The sequence below is a fragment of the Cavia porcellus genome, unplaced genomic scaffold (assembly GCF_034190915.1).
Source record: "Cavia porcellus strain 051 isolate PalLab524CR breed Dunkin Hartley unplaced genomic scaffold, mCavPor4.1 scaffold_29, whole genome shotgun sequence".
Classification (NCBI taxonomy): Eukaryota; Metazoa; Chordata; class Mammalia; order Rodentia; family Caviidae; genus Cavia; species Cavia porcellus.
This window is the reverse complement of record NW_026947512.1, coordinates 2,572,904-2,592,650: the sequence shown is the minus strand read 5'-3', so window position 1 is coordinate 2,592,650 and position 19,747 is coordinate 2,572,904. Positions and strand designations below refer to the sequence as shown.

Below are 19,747 nucleotides of genomic sequence, written 5' to 3'. Positions count from 1 at the left end.
CGCACCCCCCTCCCCCGCGTTAGAAAGGCTGCTCCAGCTTTTCTCCCAGGGTGGGTCCTGGCTGCTGGCTGCGCTGAGGCGGAACCCGGGCGAGCGCACCGGTGTTTCTGGTCGAGCCGGTCGCGCGGCACACCGGCGCGCCCCCTCGCCGGCATGGAGGAGCGTGCCGATTCCCAGCCTTCTTCTGGCTGCAGCGGCCTGGACGCGGGCAGCGTTCACGGTAGCGGCAGCGCTCACTCATGGGCCCCCGAAGACGCCTGGATGGGCACCCACCCTAAGGTCAGGAGGCGGGAGAGCAGCAGGGCGCGGGTCTCGGACCCTACCCCAGACGGGCCGGCGGATCATCCCGGACGCGCGGCCTCACCCGGGGCTCCCGGTGTGCACAACCGCTGGCCACAAGCAACGGCCTTTTCATTGATTTAAATGTGTTAAACCACCGCCCTGACACCTTTCCTTGCCTCTCACCAAAGTCATTCTTAAAGTGCAAGACAGACCTTTCCTTTGTCAATCTGGAGACCCCCTCGTAGGTCCTCCACTATGTCTAGGTAGAGATATCAAGATAGAGCTCCTTTCTGGGATGTATTTAATCATTACAGTAACTGTGCAAGACAATGGGCTATGGATGAGACCTTGGAGGCCCCAAAGATAAAGGTTTAGACACAGTCAACATTTACAAGGTAGCCTTAGGCCCAGAGCATACTCCTGATTCTATACAGGTGCAGATTTCCAATTTGCCAGATTTGTGGGAAAATTTGAATAAATTGCTAAAGGGAAAGCTATTCATATTGTGAATATGTTTCTGAATGACTAGCAAGAGACGTGAAGGTAGCCCTTTGTTTCTTTTTCCTTGGGACATTGCTACAGTATCAGTAGATTCCTCAACCAGTGAATTGACAGTCAATAGAGAGGTGAGTGTTGTAGGAATCTCTGACCAAACTGGTACATTGCATTAGTGAAATTGTGTTCTTTTGTTTGAGTACAGTAATTCATAGATAATAATCTAAAAGCAGTCAAGAAAAGAAAAAGTTGGTGATACCAACCTGAAAAGCGTGAACCTTTTTTTAGAAAAAAAAAAAAAAAAAAACCAAACAACTTTTTTTGCTTGATTTTATCTTCCTGCTCTGTTCCTTTTATCCTTCCCTAAAAGAAGCAGTGGCATGGGAATGTTATTTAGTACCCTAAAAAAACAATGAATAAGGAGAGGAACATGAAAGCAAATTTGGGCTCCTTGAATTTGAATTTTAGTCCTGTCATCAGCTTTATGATTTGATCTGAGTTGCTTTATCTCTCCTTGTTCCTTGATTTCTTTGCTTGATTGCATTATGCCTATTTCTTCATCCAAAAAGCAGGGATAGTAGTAGCACTTACAACATTGAATCTAGAAGGGGTCTAAAGAAATGTTACAATTATATACTTATATAGTATTTCTATGTATCTATATTCCTCACAAAAATTACTAACAATTACTAATTCTTTGGACAAGTGCTACAACTATCAAGGAACAAGGAAAGATAAAACAACTCAAATCAATGTCATATGTTATTATTTCTTAACAATTATAAGTAGTCAGCCATTGATGTCCATGAAGTCTATCCTCAGGTTCAACTAATTTTGCATTGAAAATACTTGGGGCTGGGGATTTAGCTCAGCAGCATAAGCACCTGCCTTACAAGCAGGTGGTGGAGAGTTCAATCCCCAGCACCGATTAAAAAAAAAAAAGAAAGAAAGAAAGAAAGTAGTTGAAAGAAATTGCATCTGTACTGAACACATGAAGACTTTTTCCTTGTCATTTTCTCGAAACAATGTATATAACAACTACTTATATATAATTTATATTATATTAAGTATTGTAAGTAATCTACAGATGATTTAAAGTATGTGGAAGTGTTGTATAGGTTACTTATATGCAAATACTATAGCACTTTATATCAGGGTTTTAAACATTCTTGGATTTTGTTATCTGTGGAAGGTTGGGTGTCCTGGAACCAATCTCCCATGGACACTGGTGGGAAGGCTGTACATAGAGGTTTACTCTAAAAATTACAGATTCTTCAGAGACAGAGATCAGATCTTGTATTGCCTTTTAACTTCCACTAAATCTAGATAATAGTTTTATGTATATATAGAAAATTTGTTAATTAAAAGATAATATTAAGATTTTTCCTTCTCTATTTGATAATTACATTTTGATTTTCAGTATTTAGAAATGATGGAATTACACATAGGAGATGCAACCCAAGTGTATATAGCATTCTTGGTTTACTTGGACCTCATGGAGAGTAAGTTGTTTGTTTATATTATTCTGTTATTGAGGCTTGGATGGGAATTTGGAGAGCTGGGTTAGAATGTAACATTTAAAATATAAGAAGCAACCATTTATTCATTTGCTATTAATTTTACCAGTTAATTTTATATTATTCATTCTTTTACATTGGGAATAGGTAGCGAGAAAGACTAGAACAGTGAAAAAAAGGGAGGTAAGTATTTTTTTTCTTTTGAGACAGGGTCTTGCTATGTAGTTCAGGCTGGCTATGAACTCACTGTATATCCCACGTTGGCCTTGAACTTACAGTTGTCATCCTGCCTCAGCCTCCCATGTTCTGGGGTTACAGGCATGTGCCACCACACCTGGCTAAAATAGAGGTAGTATTGTAAATAAATTTGTTTAGCTATTAGGTTGACGTTTGGAATTTTAATTGTTCTTTTTTGATAAACATTATCATCCATTCTTTCAGGTAAAAGTTGGCATGAAGTAAACTGTGTGGGATTACCAGAACTCCAGCTCATCTGCCTAGTTGGTACCGAGGTAGAAGGTGAAGGGTTACAGACTGTGGTGCCCACGTCCATCTCTGCTTCCTTCAGCCATAACAGGTAAGTAGGTGATTTTGGTATTAGTTTAACAGATCCTTAAGGGGGGTTGGAAATATTTATAGTCCTGGTAATGTGGCAAGACCTTTACATTTGAAACATCAGGTATGAGATGTACCATGTGATACAAATTACACTTGCTGTAGGGGTTGTTGAAGAGCGTGATTAATATGTAAGTTGAAATAAAAGAAAGCTTCATGCAGCTTGTGGGACCTTTTAAAAATTTTAGCTGTACATATTTTTTTTTTATTTTAAAGAGATTAAGATAAAAGAAGACATAACAAAGCAGATCAGAACAGAACAACGTAAGCAACACAGTATTTCACCACAAGACAACCCGTAATTAACAGTAAATGCCATAATGTCTCTTTCTTTGAAATAGTTGAACATAACTTCATATACAGTAGTGTTAAACATAACAAAATAGTATAAAACCATTCAAGAGAATAAAAGTATTACAGGGCATTCTGAACCAAATAACAGAGAACAAACAATGGCTACAGTGTTATCTCATTTTCCATATAAAATTTGTTTATACTATCACACATAATAAAATCCAATAAGATACAACATGATAGAACCAAAGGAAACAGAAGAACAAAAGCATGCTAGGACTTTAGAGTAAGATGATATTAAATCAGCACTGGCTATTATAATGTCTTGTTTTCTTCAAAATAGCTATTCATATCATCACAGATAATAAAATCAAACAAACGAGGATAAAACCATTCCAACTAATGAATACAAACATTTATAAGGCTTCAAAGCAATGTAATGGAGAATCATGATTACCATAAACTCTTATGTACTCTTACCATTTCTTACACTAGGGAGACTATACGGTATTTATACATGTGAGTTTGATTTATTTCACTTGTGAGTATGGTCTCAAGTTGCATCCATTTATTTATAAATATCTCAATGTGATCATTCTTTATAGCTGAGTAGTACTCCATTGTATAAAAATAGCTGTACATATTTATATTAAACATAATCTTTATTTCATGACACACTCTCATTATTAGTTCAGGCTATTTGTTTATTTTTAATAACTATCTCAAAGCCACCACCACCACAAAAATGAGGTTCTTAACAATAACTGACATCGAATCTCATATATCCCTCCTTTACCTTCTTTCACTGACCTGAGGTAACTGTCACACTGAATCTCATGTTTAGTAGGAAATATTTAATTCCAGGTGTTTTAACTTATAAAAGGTACATAGTCTTTTAGGTTTTACCTTGTAACCTCAATAATATGGTATATTATTGAAATTAATCCTTGTGCTTTGTGGGGCTGCTGTAAAGTACTCTGTTGTGTGATTTTCTGTGGCTTTCACATTTACTCTTTTGAAGATGGAGTATTGCTCATGTTCAACATCAGGAGGTATAGAAATTTCAAACAGCAGTGCTTCCAAAGTGGTTGCCTCTGTTTACTTCGTACCGGCAATGTATGCAAGATCTTTGAGCTATATGGTCTCCAACATTTAGAATTGGTAGATGTCTTCATTTTTTCCAGTTGAATGGATTATGTCACAGTGGTTTTAAATTGTAGTTCTTTGATTGCTAATCATCTTGAGTGTCTCTTTATGTATTTATTTCTTCTCTTAAATGCTTGTTCATGCCTTGCATGTTGGGTTGTTTATAGTTTCCTCATTGACACATATGAGTTCTTTATTTTTTTCTATTAAATCATATTAATTTTTATTATTACATGTATGCAGTACATAATTTACATTCTTGTGTGGCATTAATAGATGCACATAACACATCTTAATTCCTTTTTTCATCTCCCTTCTCTTCCCCCTCCCATCTCTTGATATTGTTTCTGTTTGAGAAAGATTTATCTCCTTACTTTCTATTATCTTTTATTTTGTTTTTTACTTATAGTTTGGATTTCTCATATAAGAGAAACCATTTAATATTTAAGCTTGCATATCTGATTTATTTTAATTAATATTATGGTCTCAGGTACATTTATTCCTACAAATGACTCAAGTTTAACTTTATGACAGAGTATTACTCGGTTATATGTAAATACCACATTTTCTTTATCCATTTATCTGTTGATGGACATATAAGCCACTTCCAAGATTTAGCTATTGTGAATTGTGCTGCTATCAACAGAGTTATGCACGTATCACTGTAATATATCATCTTTAGTTCTTTCAAGCTATTTATAAATACTTTATTTATATACTTTCAAGCTATTTATAAATACTTGTATTTATTACAGCTATCACTGTAATATGTCATCTTTAGTTCTTTCAAGAAGATTCCTACAAGGGGAATAGCAGGGTCACATGAAATTTTTAGTTTTCTTTTTTTGAGGAATCTTCTTACTGATTTCCATAATGGCTGTACTACTTTACTTTCCCATCTTTTACCTCTGCACCCTTGCCAATTTGTTATTTGATTTTTTGATGACCATTCTTTTTGGGATAAGATAGAATCTCAGTGTTGTTTCAATTTGCGTTCCTCTAATAGCCAGAAATGTTGAAAATTTCTTAAAGTATTTATTGCCCATTTGTACTTTTGCTGTGAAGTATCTATTCATTTCACTTGCCCATTTTAAAAAAAATTTAAAGAGGTTAAAACAAAACAGAACAAATCAAATCAGAAGAAAACAATATAAGTGACACAAATTTCAAAGCAAGACAACAGAAGATCAACAGTGGCTACCATAATATGTCTTGTTTTCTTCTAAATAGTTGTCTATATCTTCACACACATGAATTCATACCAAAAAAGTATAAAACTGATGAAAGAATAATGAAGGCATTATAGCACTTGCCCATTTTTTTGATCGGGCCTTTAATTTTGGTGGTCTAATATTTTTGAGCTCTTTATAAATTCTAGATAGAGGTGGGCATGGTAGTGCATGCCTGTAATCCTAGCACTCAGGAAGCTGAGGCAGGAGGATTGTTCAAGCCCAGCCTGGGCCGCCAAGTGAGCTCAAGGCTAGCCTAGGGAAAGAAAAAATTCTAGATAGTAGTCCTTTGTCTGAGGAATAGCTGGTGATTTTTTCCCCATTCAGTAGGTTATCTTTCACTTTGTTGGTTTGTTTTTCTGTGTGAAAGCTTTTTAATTTGATACGATCCTATTAGCTGATTATCAGTACTATTTCCCGTCCAACCAGGGTTCTGTTCACAAAGTCCTTGTCTATGCCTATGACTTCAAGAGTTTACCTACTTTATCTTCTACTTGATTGTTTCTGTTTTAATATTTAGTTCTCTGATCCATTTTTATATTAGTTTAGAACATGATAAAAGTTAGAGGTCAAGAGTCAGTCTTCTGCATGTGGATAATGTTTTCCCAATACTATTTATTAGTGATGCTGTCTTTTTTCTAATGTGTATTTCTTTATTTTTGATAGTAATCTTTTTAAGGTTTTTTATATTTTAAAGAGAATAAAACAAAAGACAACAGAAGAAAGCAAATGAGAACAGAACAATGTGAGCAACACAGCACTTCACAACAAGACAACCAGATATCAACAGTAGCTACCATAATGTCTCTTTTCTTCGAAATAGTTGAGCATACCTTAACACACAATGATATCAAACATAACAATATATATAAAACCATTCAAAAGAATGAAAGCATTACAGGACTTCAAAACCAAATAACAGGAAATGAACAATGGCTACTATAATATCTCATTTTTCTCAACAAATTCGTCTACACTATCACAATAGAATCAAGTAAAACTCAACAGGATAGAACCAATCAAAATAGAAGAACAAAAGCATGGTAGGACTTCAAAGCAAGACGATAGTAAATCAGCAATGGCTACCATAATGTCTTGTTTTCTTCAAAATAGCTATTCATACCATTACACATAATAAAATCAAACAAAACAATAAAACCAATCAAACATATGAAAGAAAGCATTATAAGACTTCCAAGCAGTATAATAGGAAACTGTGATTACCAAAATATATCCGATTATATTTAAAATAGCTGCCCCTACCATCTGACACTAGAAAATCTTTAACAAAATAAAACAAAGCCAAATCTAACAAAAAATTGTGTAAACAGTGCAAGAGTTCAAGATAAGTCAATAAGAAATTGATAGTAGTTTCTACCTTTCCCTCCCACGTATTCCCTCCCTTTTGCTCTTATGTTAAATGTTTTGCTTTTGGATCCCATTAACTCCTTCTGTTTCTTATGCTAGGGTTCACATGTATGAGTTAGAACTGTTTTGGTCATGAACATGATCTCCAGTTGCATCCATTTACCTACAGGAACCTTGAGATTATTCTACTTTATAGCTAGGTAGCTTTTCACTGCATGAAAATACCATATCTTTCTTACCCATTCTGTGATTGATGGGCAAGTTACTCTTGCTTTTTTTTTTTTTGTCTCCTGTCACATGAAACAATTGTTTTCTCTCCTTTGATTTTCAGTCTATGAATTTCCTTTCCAGTTAAATATGTTTCTTGTATACAGTGTATTGATGGATCTTGTTTCTTGATCCACTGTCCCCTTGTTTCTTTTTATTGCTGATATGAGGCCATCTACATTGATGGTTACAACCAACATACACTGGTTTGTCTCTGCCCTCCTATCCTCCTGTTGTTGGCCCTCCACTTTTCATTCAGTTGCCTGTTTGTTTGGTGATCCTCCTCGGCTGTTGTTCCTGGAATCATAGTTTTATCTCTCTCTAGAATATTCTTTAGCACTCTCTGTAGGGTTGGTTTGGTAGTCATGAATTCCTTCAGGTGTTCTTTATCATTGAAGTATCATATTTTTCCATCAATTTTGAACAACAGTTTTGCAGGGTGGATCAATTTGGATTAGGAGTTGTTTTCTTTCAGGGTTTGAAACACTTCACTCCAAACTCTTCTTGACTTGATGGTTTGTGTTGATAAGTCTGCTGTGATTCTGATTGGTTTTCCTTTATAGGTGATCTGTCTCTTTTCTCTAACTGCTTTTAATATTCTATTCTTCTGATGAATTTCTGGGATCTTGATTATTATATGTCTGAGTATAGATTTACTTTGGTTATGGCTAGTTGGAGTCCTATATGCTTCACTTATTCGCATGACAGATCCATTTCCCATGTTTCAGAAGTTTTCTTCTATTCTGTGAATATCTTTTTAATTTCATTTGTGTTGACCCCTGCTTCTTCACCTGCACCTATCACTCTTAAGTTATGCTTCTTTGCATCATCTTGCAGCCACTGGGTTGTTATTTCCTCATTCTGTGTTATTTTTAAGAGATCTTTCCTTTCATGATCACTTGATGCAATCTTGTCTTCAAGGTTTGAAAGTATACCTTTGAGACTCTCGTGGTTTTGCCAGCTTTCGGTAGAATTTTTAATTTCCTGCATCTCTCTTTGAATGTGTTTCATGCATTGTAATTCCTTTCTACATTCATTCAAGGGTTCCATCATTTTCCTATGCTCCTCTTTATTGTCTCTGTCTTCTTTAGACCTGCTGAACAATTGTTTCAGGGTGTTTGTGATTTCTTCCTTTACCTGAGACATTATTTCTGATTGACTGCTTTTGCAATCTCATGAAGTTGTTTCCTTACTTCAGTTGCTGTCCTCTCAGAGATTTCAGGTGTGTGCCTTCTGTTTTCTTCCATGACTGTATTTCCCGGACTTATTCCGTGTGGTCTGGAGGTCTGAGTTTGCCTTTTGCTCTTTTGTCTTGACATTCTCCTGGGTTCCTCCCTATAAGCTGGTTGTGGGGCCCCAGGCACTTCCTATGTCGGCTGCCCCTAGGCAGTGTAGGGGAATGAGACAGGCACCTGGGTTCCTCTAATTCCAGATTTACAGGGAGGTAGCAGGCTTCTCCAGACCTATGCAGCTACACTGTGGCTTTGCTGATGATCAGAGGTGCGTGGAGGTGGGGCTGCTTCTCTCAGCCTGTGTGTCTACACTGGAACTCCCATGATGGTGGCAGAATAGGGGTGTGTTTTTCTGATTCTGCTAGTGGGTGATGGCTGCCTGAGGGAACCAAGGGCCTCCAATGGTGGCCTACGGATGCACAGAGCTTACCTGGCTGTGTGTCCCTGCTTCTGCTGGCTGCCTGCAGGAAAGAGCCTTCTGGTGGCAGCTACCTGAGGGTGAAGTCAGATCTGCTGGTTCTCTGCCCATGATGGCCGCCTGCAGGACGTGGCCTTGTGGTAGTGGCGCACAGCAGGCAGAGGTGGATTTGTCTGTCTCCCTCGACCTGCACTGGGTTCAGGGAAGAAGGGGCCTTCCAGTGGCAGTGCTTGGCAGGCAGAGGCCCATCTCCTGGTTCTCTCGGCCTGCGCTGGGCACACTGAGGAAAGGTTTGACAATAATCTTTTGTTGACTGTGTTTTTCTGTTTTTAAGTTTATGCTTCACCATTTTAAAGTGTAACTTCTTAATTTGAATCTAATCATATTTTATCTTTTATAGTTAACATCTTTCTGTGTAGCTTAAGAAATAATTCTTATCTAAAGAGCTAAAAAATGATTACCTATTTTTTCACTAACAGTTTTAGGTTTTGTTTTTTAAGTGGTAAAAAAGAGATTAAGGTCCCATTTTTAATATGGATAACTACTTTTTCTACCTGCATTTAGAATAGTTCTTCTTTTCCTCATTACTCCTTGTCCTGTCATTTCCCAAGATTTCATGTATGTATTCCCCTAGTCTATCCTGTGCCATGACCATATCTTATTAACTGCTTCCTTCATAAAAAGTTCTAGAACTTGGTAAGCAAGTCTTCATTCCTGCTCTTGTTCTGTAGATGCCATAGCAGGCAGCCTCTGTCATGGCTTCCTTTAAGCCAGCATTCTAGTGTCCATAACTTTGTATCATTCTCTTACGTGTGGGCTGGACACAGTGACTTGCTTCTAGTGAACACAATTTGGCAAGAAAGATGTGATGTGACGTCCAACGTTGGGTTATAAAAGGCTGCGAGTTTGGGGAATTCGCTTTCTTACTCTGAGGGAAGCCAGCTACTATGTAAGTTCTTCTGCAGAAAGACTAAAATAGAGAAGGTAATTATTGTTGAGAAATGGAGAGGATTAGATTCAAGAGTATGGTTCAAGGGTATAGTATTGATCAGGAAGAGAGTACCATAAGAGAGCAGGGTGTAGGAAGAGAGGTCACATGGTAACATAGCTGTATTTTACTATGGTATGCACAGGCTAGAGGCAGAGCACCTTACGTTCCAGCATGAATAGCTTTGATAAATATCTGTTTTTTTCCTAGTTCACTATGACTGAACACACAGTGACTTAGTAGAAGGAACATTAGAATGAGGTCACTGAATAGGGTTATGGTCTTGGTACTGATAATTAACAGTATGCCTCATGTCTCTAGATTTCAGTGTCCTTTATTTTTTATTGAGGAATTTAGATTACCAGTACATGATATATATCAAATTCTTTCCAAATCAATGCAAACATAATTTTCATTGTGCTTTTTCCAAAAATATGTATGGAACAAATTTTCAGATTTTTATGTATGATTCATAATGAGGATAAGTTTTTTATATATTATGATATTCATATGCTTCTTTTAGAGTCGTACTGTGATGTTTTTCTGTTTGAGAATCACTGATAGTTGAAATGAAAGCAGGTTTGATCTCTAGTACTTTCTGATTTTTACTAGCATGATTTCTAAGCCTTTCTACATTCAAAAGACTCGGTAATTCATTCCTTTAAACTGTTCTTCTTATCTTTAATTACTATAACAAATGTCATCCTTGCTAGTGTTATTGTTATATTTTCTTTGGACAAAAAAGCAACATTAATTTAAGATTAATTAATTTGAAATTAATCTTAAAAGTGAAATAAATGAAAACAGTAGTCTCTTTTATTCAAAATGATTTTATAAGTCTATAAGTGTAAATTTGTATTCATTATTCTAAAATTTTCTGACTGGTAATTAGTGCTTTTCTAGCTTTAATAGCTTAAGCTTGTTCTTTTTCCTGTAATTACAATTAGTTGGAATGATAATTTTGTAAGCAATTTTTTATATTCTTGCACTCAGTAACTCATAAGACTTAAGTCTTGTATATTTTATTTATTTATAATTATATTATTCAATAGAATAATATATAGAAAATTGCACAAATGAGGACCCACCCACACTAGATTTATTATGCTTTTTATGGCTTAACATTTTCTCAAAGTATGCAGATCACTTTTAAACAAATGGAGATTTATGTGCATGTGATTTCATGTCTCATCTTTAACAGGAGCTATGTTTCTGAACACTAGATATACTACCACTTTATTTCAGTACACTTTGTAGAATAAAATGTTATATTTCTAGCAGTAATGCTGCAATTTCAACTTTCTGTGGCTAAAGTAGGAATTTTCCTACATTAGTAATGCAGAGAAAAAAATTATTGACTTTGAGTCCTTGGTTACCTTGAATAAAGAAGAAATTCATTGAGACATATCCTAGAAGTATTTGGGTGGGAAGAAATGAAGGAAACCATGAGTTAAGGAAAAAAAAATTAAAAAAAAATATATATATATATCACAGTTTTTACTTTTTTCAGAAGGCATCTATCAAATACTTTTATTCTGTGTTCACTTTTTAATATCATTATAAAATAATATTCCTTGAACTTTTTCATCTTTACATTGTAGTTATTGAGTGATTCTATGGTAGACAGTGATCTAAGAGCAGGAGACACCATGGTGATCCAGGCAATGTGCTTGTCTGTGATGTTCCTTTGCTTTGAAGGACAGTTCTCAGCACTTTATACATATATTTTTTGTTTGACAGAGAGAAGGTACTTCATTCATGGGGAACCTTTGAACAGGGCTATAGCTAGTACATAGAGTATCCTTGAGCATATTAGAAAAAAGATGTTCCCTCTGTGTATATGAAGATAAAAGTTCCTTCACTGGTGTTCAGGGCATGGTAAACTGTGAAGGCCAAATTTCAGGCCCCCTTGTACCAGCACCCTTGTGCCAGGCTTCGTCTGTGTGACCATACATGGTTCCCTCCTTCTGAAGCATGGCCAGTGAGTCCCAGATTTCCACAGACAGCATTGGGAAAGGCACTGCTAAGAAGATTCTTTCACTGACAGGCCTTAAAAAGGGAAGTGCTATTATACATTATCCTATGTGATCATGAGTGCTTTGCATTCATAAAGAATTTACAGTAATTCAAAGTACTTTCACAAGTGTATTCTGATTTCTTTGTCACTAAAATCCAGAGTGGCTTAAAAGGTATTTGTTTTAATTCCAATTTTGCCTATAAGTAGTACCTATGAGTTAAATGAAATGCAGTTCTTTTCTCTTTGTCAGACTTAATCTGTTTCAATATATATTTTAAAGACTGTCAATATTAATTTTTCTTTAAAGGAAATGATTACCTTAAAAATATTTTATTAACTATTTGTGTTGTCACAGTAATGTATCATAATAGTTACCCAAATAATATAAAAGGGTTAATTATTTATTTTAAAATCCACTGGATTAGTGTTTTTATAGCAAGAATAAAAAGAATTGATATTTTAAAACACTGAGATAAGTGGGGAAAATTGTAATTTTATTTACCATTTTTATGCTAAAATGATATACCCTTCAGTAAAAATGTTATAAATGTATATAATTTTACTTTTCCGTTAAGCATTACAGTGAATATGAATAAATATGAATGTAACTATAGACTAGAGACAAAACGTAAGCTTGCTTTGAGAAAGAATAAAAAGATAAATTGCAGATTATTCCATTATTTTCTAAATTCCTCATTTATGTGTTATATATCCCTAAACTCAAGGAGTACAAAATACCACAGACCTTGCCCACAAGATTCTTGCAGTCCAGAGCAGAGATGGGCAGATTATGTCCAGTGTGATAAATGCAGTGAAAGATGTGTGCAGGGCACTGAGGGAGACTACAGAGAGGAGAGACCTTCAATGATGGAGTAAGGAAGTGGCAGAGTCTGTGAAAGCTTTTTGGAGGACCTGTTGTTTGCAATATGCATAGACATTTAATACAGAACAGGGACACGGATATATGTTCCTGGCAGGAGTAATAACATGAGCAAGGTACTAAAGGGTAAGAGATCCTCAAAACTGAACATGGTTCATAGTGTTAAGGTTTAGATCTAGAGGTCCCCTGAGAACCTCATGTGTTTAGATATGGGGCTTTTGGAAGGTAATTGGAATATAGGGGAACTACAGCTGACTCGTAGGTAGGAGGTAGTGATACCCCTACTATCTATCTATCTATCTATCTATCTATCTATCTATCTATCTATGAGAGAGAGAGACCTTATGTTATTTTTTAGGACAACTATAAACTTATACAAAAGTCGAACAGATAATAGGAAGATTTCCCATGTAAGCCCATCATCATTTCCTGTAATTTCATCTTGCATTAATGTTACATTTGTTTTAACTTGTAATCTAACATTGATACATTATTATTAAGTAAAGTTCATAGTTGACATTAGAATTCATAGTTTGTAATATATAATTGTATGATTTTTGACAAATATGTAATGCCATATATCTGCCATTGCATACAAAATAGTTTCAGTGCTCTAAAAATCTCCAGTGCTTCATCTGTTCATCTCTGCCTACTCTGAGCCTCTACCCACAGCTGCCTTTGAACTTTTCACTTTCTCTATAAGTTTCAACATTTGAAGAATGTTACCTGGTTGGAATTATGCAGAATGTATCCTTTTTCTTCCCTCCCCTGCCTTTTTTTTTTTTTTTTTTTTTTTTTTTTTTTTTTTTAGTTTTGAGGATGGAACTCATGATCTCATGCTTGCTAGGCAGGTGCTTATGCCGTTGAGCTAAATCCCTGGCCGAAAATGTATCCTTTTTAGATTGGCTTCTTTTAGCAACATATATTTTTGCCATCACAGTATTATTATTATTTATTTTTTAGGGGCAGAGTTAACTTTTCTATTTTGTGGAGGAGTGTGTCATTATTTTTTAATTTGCAATTTCTTTTTTTCCTGTTTTTATTTTTTATTACTACATGTATGTATTATATAATGATTATATTACTTGTGGGGAGTTGGTACATATACATAACACATCTCAATTCTTTTTTTCATCCCCTTCCCCCAATCTCTTGAGGCTTTATCTGGGGAAAAGGACTATATTAATGATGGAATAAAGCTACTAGAACTGATTTCTTTAGAACATTACTAGAGATAGTCTTTGTTATGGGCTTTAATACCAAATGCTGCATATTTTCTTGACAGCTACTCCATTATTGTTTCTCTGTAATTTAAAGTTATTTCTGAAAGCACAGACTATATTGTAAGTTTATGTTTACAGTCTTCTAAATTTCCCAAATGACAGCTATTTTGTTTGAGGCCTAAATAGTGGTGAATGATTTCTGTACTTGGATTCTCCTTATATCAGGATGCATGTCCTCAGCTTACCTCTGTTGGGGAAACCTGTTGTTTACTGGTGAAACCTCCAATTCTGGCGGCTTCTTTCAATTTAAACAGCATTTTTCAGTATTTCTCTCTCTCAAAAAAAAAAAAAAAAAAAACCACCCAAACTTATTTATTTTAGCAGAATGACTTCCCACTGAGGTGAAGAGCCACACAGGCACTGCTTGTTCAATAAACCCTTGAGATTATAGTTGCTTTGATTTAAAAAAAATTTTTTTAAATTAGGAAGCCCTTGGCATGACTCCCAATGGGGAGACTCTTGTTCTTGAAGCTTTTTCTCAGGACTGAGCTGATAGATGAATATAGCCTCTTTGGTGCATCTGCTACTGAGTTAATTTTGCATTGTGTTTCACAGTTGCATTATGGGAGGTCATTTACTTGTATCATGATGAGGCAGATCAAGGTGTTGGTGCCTTTTATTGATAAGGCTGCAGCATGTACTTGTTTGGCCACTTGAGAGCAGGAGATACTACCTTCTGTGTATTTAAATTAATACTAATTTTAATCTGTGGTGCACTCCATTTTAACAACATGTTTAGCTAAAAATACCATTTTCTTTCACTTTTTGTCCTCACTGTAAGTCTCCAGAGATTACATTAGTCTCTGTTTTAGAATCCTTACAGAAAAATCAATGCTAAGATTTATGGAAAGCATAAATCTTTAGTTATGGACTAAACACATAGTTAGCTAAAAAGTGTTTGCTATGTGTTTGCATCACACTTGTCAAGTTAGATATATTAAGCTTTAGAGTCACCCATTTGTTTTTCAGTATATATGCTCACCTATGAACAGTTACTAGGAAACATCTGCTATGAATATCATTATATCTGCTATGAATATCATCTGCTATGAATATATTACTTTTACTCAACAGCTGTGATTAATATTGATGTGTCTCTCTCTCTCTTTTTTTTTTTTTGTACTAAGGATCGAACTTATGACCTCATGTTTGCCAGGCAGGTGCTCATGCTGCTGAGCTAAATCCCCAGCTCTCTTTCTTTAAATGTGATTTTTTCCCCTTAAGATTTAATTGAGTTCTTGCCTGGCAAGTGCAAGGTCCTGAGTTCAGTTCCTGGTTAAAAAAAAAAAAAAGATTTAACTGAGTTGAAAAATTTTATTACTAATATGCAGCACATTTTCACATGTAGATTTCTGTGCCCTATAAGATTTCAGATTTCCTGGCGATAAAGTGAGACTATGTATAATATTCTAGCAATACTTCTCCATTCTTGGCATCTTTACAATTGTGTGTGATTCTGTAAGATAACTTAAGAACTTGGAATTTCAGAACCTTTTGTTGTTGTTAATATAAACATAATCTGTTAAATGCATTGTAAGCCTTTTTATGAGTTTATACAGTATCCTGTGAAGGAAACAAATAAAAAATTCTTGACTGAGGAAAGATAATATTAACAAAATTCTAGAAAAGATCCTAAACAAGAAACTGTAAGACTTCCCAAATGTGCTTTAAGTAACTATTTTGTCCATCTTTACTGTGAAGATTCATTGCTAGTTTTGTCCCCACACACTGCCAAGTGGTGTGAAAAAGAGCACAGAGGTGGGAACTTCCATTTCGTTTCTGACCGTGATTTCCCTCACCTCTGAAAACAAATCCCCCTTTACAACACTGAACTAATTTTCAAACCTTAAGGTTTCCCACATGGGTATTTTGAGTAAGTCTGAAAATGTTTTGCTGTTTATAATACATAACTTTGAAAACAAAACATCAATTGAGGAAGAGAGAAGAGGAATGAATGAGATGGAAATTTCTATTCAGAATTTCAATATATGAGCTAGAAGTCACATAGTTTAACGTAGGAAAAAAGCACAGCCATGCTCCGCCTCTTGGTTTGAACAATATTGAAGAGCAGAAAATGTGCAGGGTTATCTTACATGGTTTTTTCCTTTTCCTCTGTGTCCTACTCTCATCATAGTCTACTGGTTAGAGATGTTCAGAGAAATTAAATTTAACTTGTGGCACTGCACTGGTTTCTGTGTGCCTTATGCACTGAGTTTTATGTGTGGTGTATACTGAGAAGTAACTGAGATACATATGACAACAGAAGATTTAGGTAGATCAAAATTAGAGTTATTTTGTAGTCTTTTCTTTTCATTTTTTTGGGGGGGATATGAGGTCTTGCTATGTAATTCAGGCTAGCCTTGAAATAACTGCATTGTACAGGCTGGCCTGGAACTCACAATGACCCTGCAGCCTCAGCCTCCCAAGTACTGGGATTACAGGTGTGTGCCACCATACCAAGCCTGTTCTTTTTCATCTTTGTAGAAAAAATTTAAGATGGACAGCCTATAAAATTGATCTTTTCTATGACTATTACTTTGCCATTTTTGAAGAAGGAAAATACACTAAAAGATTTGCATTGATGAAATGATCAGGGTACCTCTTTTTTCAGGGTACCACTTTCCATCAGTGTTGGGGAATGAAGTTTCTGATTAATGACTGCATGTTTCTGAATCTCTAACCTAAACTGCTCATATGAACAGAATCTAACTCACGGTCTTGCAATTCAACATAGGTGGAAATTATTGTTTAAGGGCTAAATCAGGTTTTGGGGGATTCAGGATATGTATTTCAAAAAACAAGTATTTTCTATACTTCCACAAATGAATGGCACAGTATAGCTTAGTACGTTCCAGTTAGTATTTTTTTTAAACAGTAACCATGGAGGGAGATACATTATGTCTCAGTTGCCAAAGTAGCAAAGCTAGCGTAGCTGTTTGTATTCAGTGAGGACTTGACATGTTACAAAGCCCTTTTGTGTATGCTACCACTGATCCTTACAATAATCTTATTTTAAAGGTGGTAATTATAAACCCAATGTAAAAATATGAGGAAACTACTTACTGCAGTCTATTTTTTAAAATAGTAGACCTGAATACAACTTGTTCAACTGTAAGATACCAAGTTGGATAATTGAAAAATTAGTGTCCCTGGCCCATAGATATACAAAATCTTGTTAGCGTTCCATTTTGTAGGTTCTTAACACAGCTGATGAGGAAGGCTGGGGTGTTGGAAGTTGATAGGTAGTTCTTATTTACTATGTGAGAAGTCAGCTCTAAATGAATAGGTTTGAGCCTTCAGAAATTTCCTTAGCATAATTACCTATCTTTTCCTCAGAGTCTTCCAATATGTTATCACTAATTGAGGGACTGTGATTCCTAAATGTGTTATATCCTTGTTTTTAGGATAAGAGAGATCTTGAAGGCATCTCGAAAATTGCAAGGTGATCCAGATTTGCCAATGTCTTTCACTTTGGCCATAGTGGAGTCCGATTCTACAATAGTCTATTACAAACTTACAGATGGATTTGTGCTGCCAGACCCTCAGGTTGGTTTTGAGGAAACTGACAATAAACAATGAAAAAGAAGAAAATTATGACATGATTTAAGTGCAAATCAAGTCATTCATAGGACTTCTACATTTTTTGCCATGTGAACATTTCGATAAAAAAAAATGGCTTGCTTTTCCTACCTCATAAAACTGCTTATATTTTGTACAAGGTAACATCTTTGTAATTAGTTTTACAAAAGTAATTTGATTTCTCTGCTATATGGCAAATTTCATAATTCCCCAGAATAATTCATGAAGTTGTCATAAGATTAATTCTTTAGTGAGTAACTGAAGTGGAATATAAAGACTAATGATGGTTTCAACCAGAAGAATGCTTATTTAGGAAATTTAAGTTGGTTGGCGTTTTGACAAGAACATTTTAATAAATGTTTTACATGGAATGTCTTTACATACTTTATGGTCATCACTGGGGTAATTATCTTAAATATCTTAATTTTGCTTTTAAATTATATTATTTGCTGGATAAAGGGTCCATTCTAATATTTTCCTCTTTTATTTTGCAGAATATTTCCCTTCGAAGATGACATCTACACCTCTTGGTGCTTATTTTATTTATAAGAGATTGGATTTGAGACCTATCAGCCTGCCTCATCTTTCATCTCAGAGACGGACTCAGGTTTTATCGGAGGGTTGAGTTAATTGGTCCCATTCTATAATTTTTATGTCTGAAAGATGAAATTTTCCTAGATACAAGAACCTGTATTACTCAAAACATAGAGCAGTTAAGGAATTTTCTAACAGAGACAGTTTAAGTACAGTACTTAGGTTCAGTGGCAGTTTTGTTCAGAGAGGTGGAACACGTTGCGTCTCCTGTCATGCCGTGCTCAGCTGTCGGTGCTGGTGCTCTGCTGTCCCCTGCCTTTCGCACTGTGGCTGTTTTGGGTGGCACTTGAGCTGCACCTTGACATCACAGAGTTTACTTCCGCCTGTGTTTTCCTTCTTCACAGAAAGTAAGATTTCTTTTAGTTGGTTTGTTTTCTTGCTGTACTTTATTGCTACTGTACTACCTTGTTTGATTGATTTTAAATCAAAACTGAAAATATGCTCCTAAAGGGTGTTACTTTACGTACCCACATTAATAGGGACCAGAGATACGCTTCCTACAAGAGTACTGGTCCTCTTTTCCATTCCTTCCAGCTGTCATATCATAGCCAAAAGATTTTAAGAGCAAGGAAGGGACAGCATCAGTCCTAAAAATATCTTTAGTAATTAGATCCAGTTATTCTACTTTTATAAATTGTACATATAAAATATGTACAATTTTTCATATAAAATATGAAAATTATATACACAAAGATTTCCCAAGTGATATCACTTTTAATAGCCCAAATTATAGGTTACTTAAAAATTTCATGCAGGAGTCAGCATACTTTCGGTAAAAGGCCAGAAGGTGAATGTTTTAGGCATTTTATAATACAGTCTTTCATAACTGCTCAATACTGCTGTTTGAAGCATGAAAACAACCATAGACAAATGGGTATGGCTGTGTTCCAATAAAACTTTATTTACAAATTTGAGGCCACAATTTGCTGTCCTCTAGTTTAGGTAAATAGTCAATGATAAGATATCTATGAAATTTTATGTTCTCATTAAAAATTAGTAATGAATATGATGAAAAACATGAGAAAATGTTAAAAATAGCAAGATACAAAACTGAATGCATGTAATCATGATTTCACATGTGATTATATCATAATGACATAAATGACACATCAAACAATGCAAAGATGCTAAAGTAAATAAAATTATTAACTGGTTATAGTAGGCTCGGAGGGCAGTAAAGAAATGATTTTGTCTTTCAGTGTTTCACTTTTTATTTGTATTCCTTTTGTAATAAAAATATTTCAAAACAAAAAGCATCTTGAAATCTGACTGTGTTACTTATCATTGCATAATATTAGCAATTAAAAATAGTGCACTGTGATCTTGTGCTTTTTATGGATACATGATCCGGGGATGGGTTGGTTAACTGCACTTGAGGTGTTGGCAGGGCTGCAGTCTCACCTGATGTTTGACCAAGAAAGGATCTGCTTTGTTGTTCATGTGGTTGCCATTGCTTCTGAGGGCCTCAGTTCCTAACAGTAGGACAGGAGACCATCCTAGGCTTTCTGACACATGGGTCTTTCCAGCACAACTGGTTACTCTA

The 19,747-nt window shown here is 35.4% G+C and overlaps 1 protein-coding gene across 1 annotated transcript; it reads left to right on the top strand.

Annotated features, from left to right (window-relative positions):
* Positions 1-82: 82 nt before the first annotated feature.
* Positions 83-19,457, top strand: Tsen15 (tRNA splicing endonuclease subunit 15). Its single transcript, XM_003474667.5, has 5 exons — positions 83-279; positions 2,198-2,279; positions 2,736-2,871; positions 17,436-17,577; positions 18,105-19,457. The coding sequence occupies exons 1-5, from the start codon at positions 154-156 to the stop codon at positions 18,123-18,125; spliced, it is 507 nt and encodes a 168-aa protein (XP_003474715.1). The 5' UTR covers positions 83-153; the 3' UTR covers positions 18,126-19,457.
* Positions 19,458-19,747: the final 290 nt, after the last annotated feature.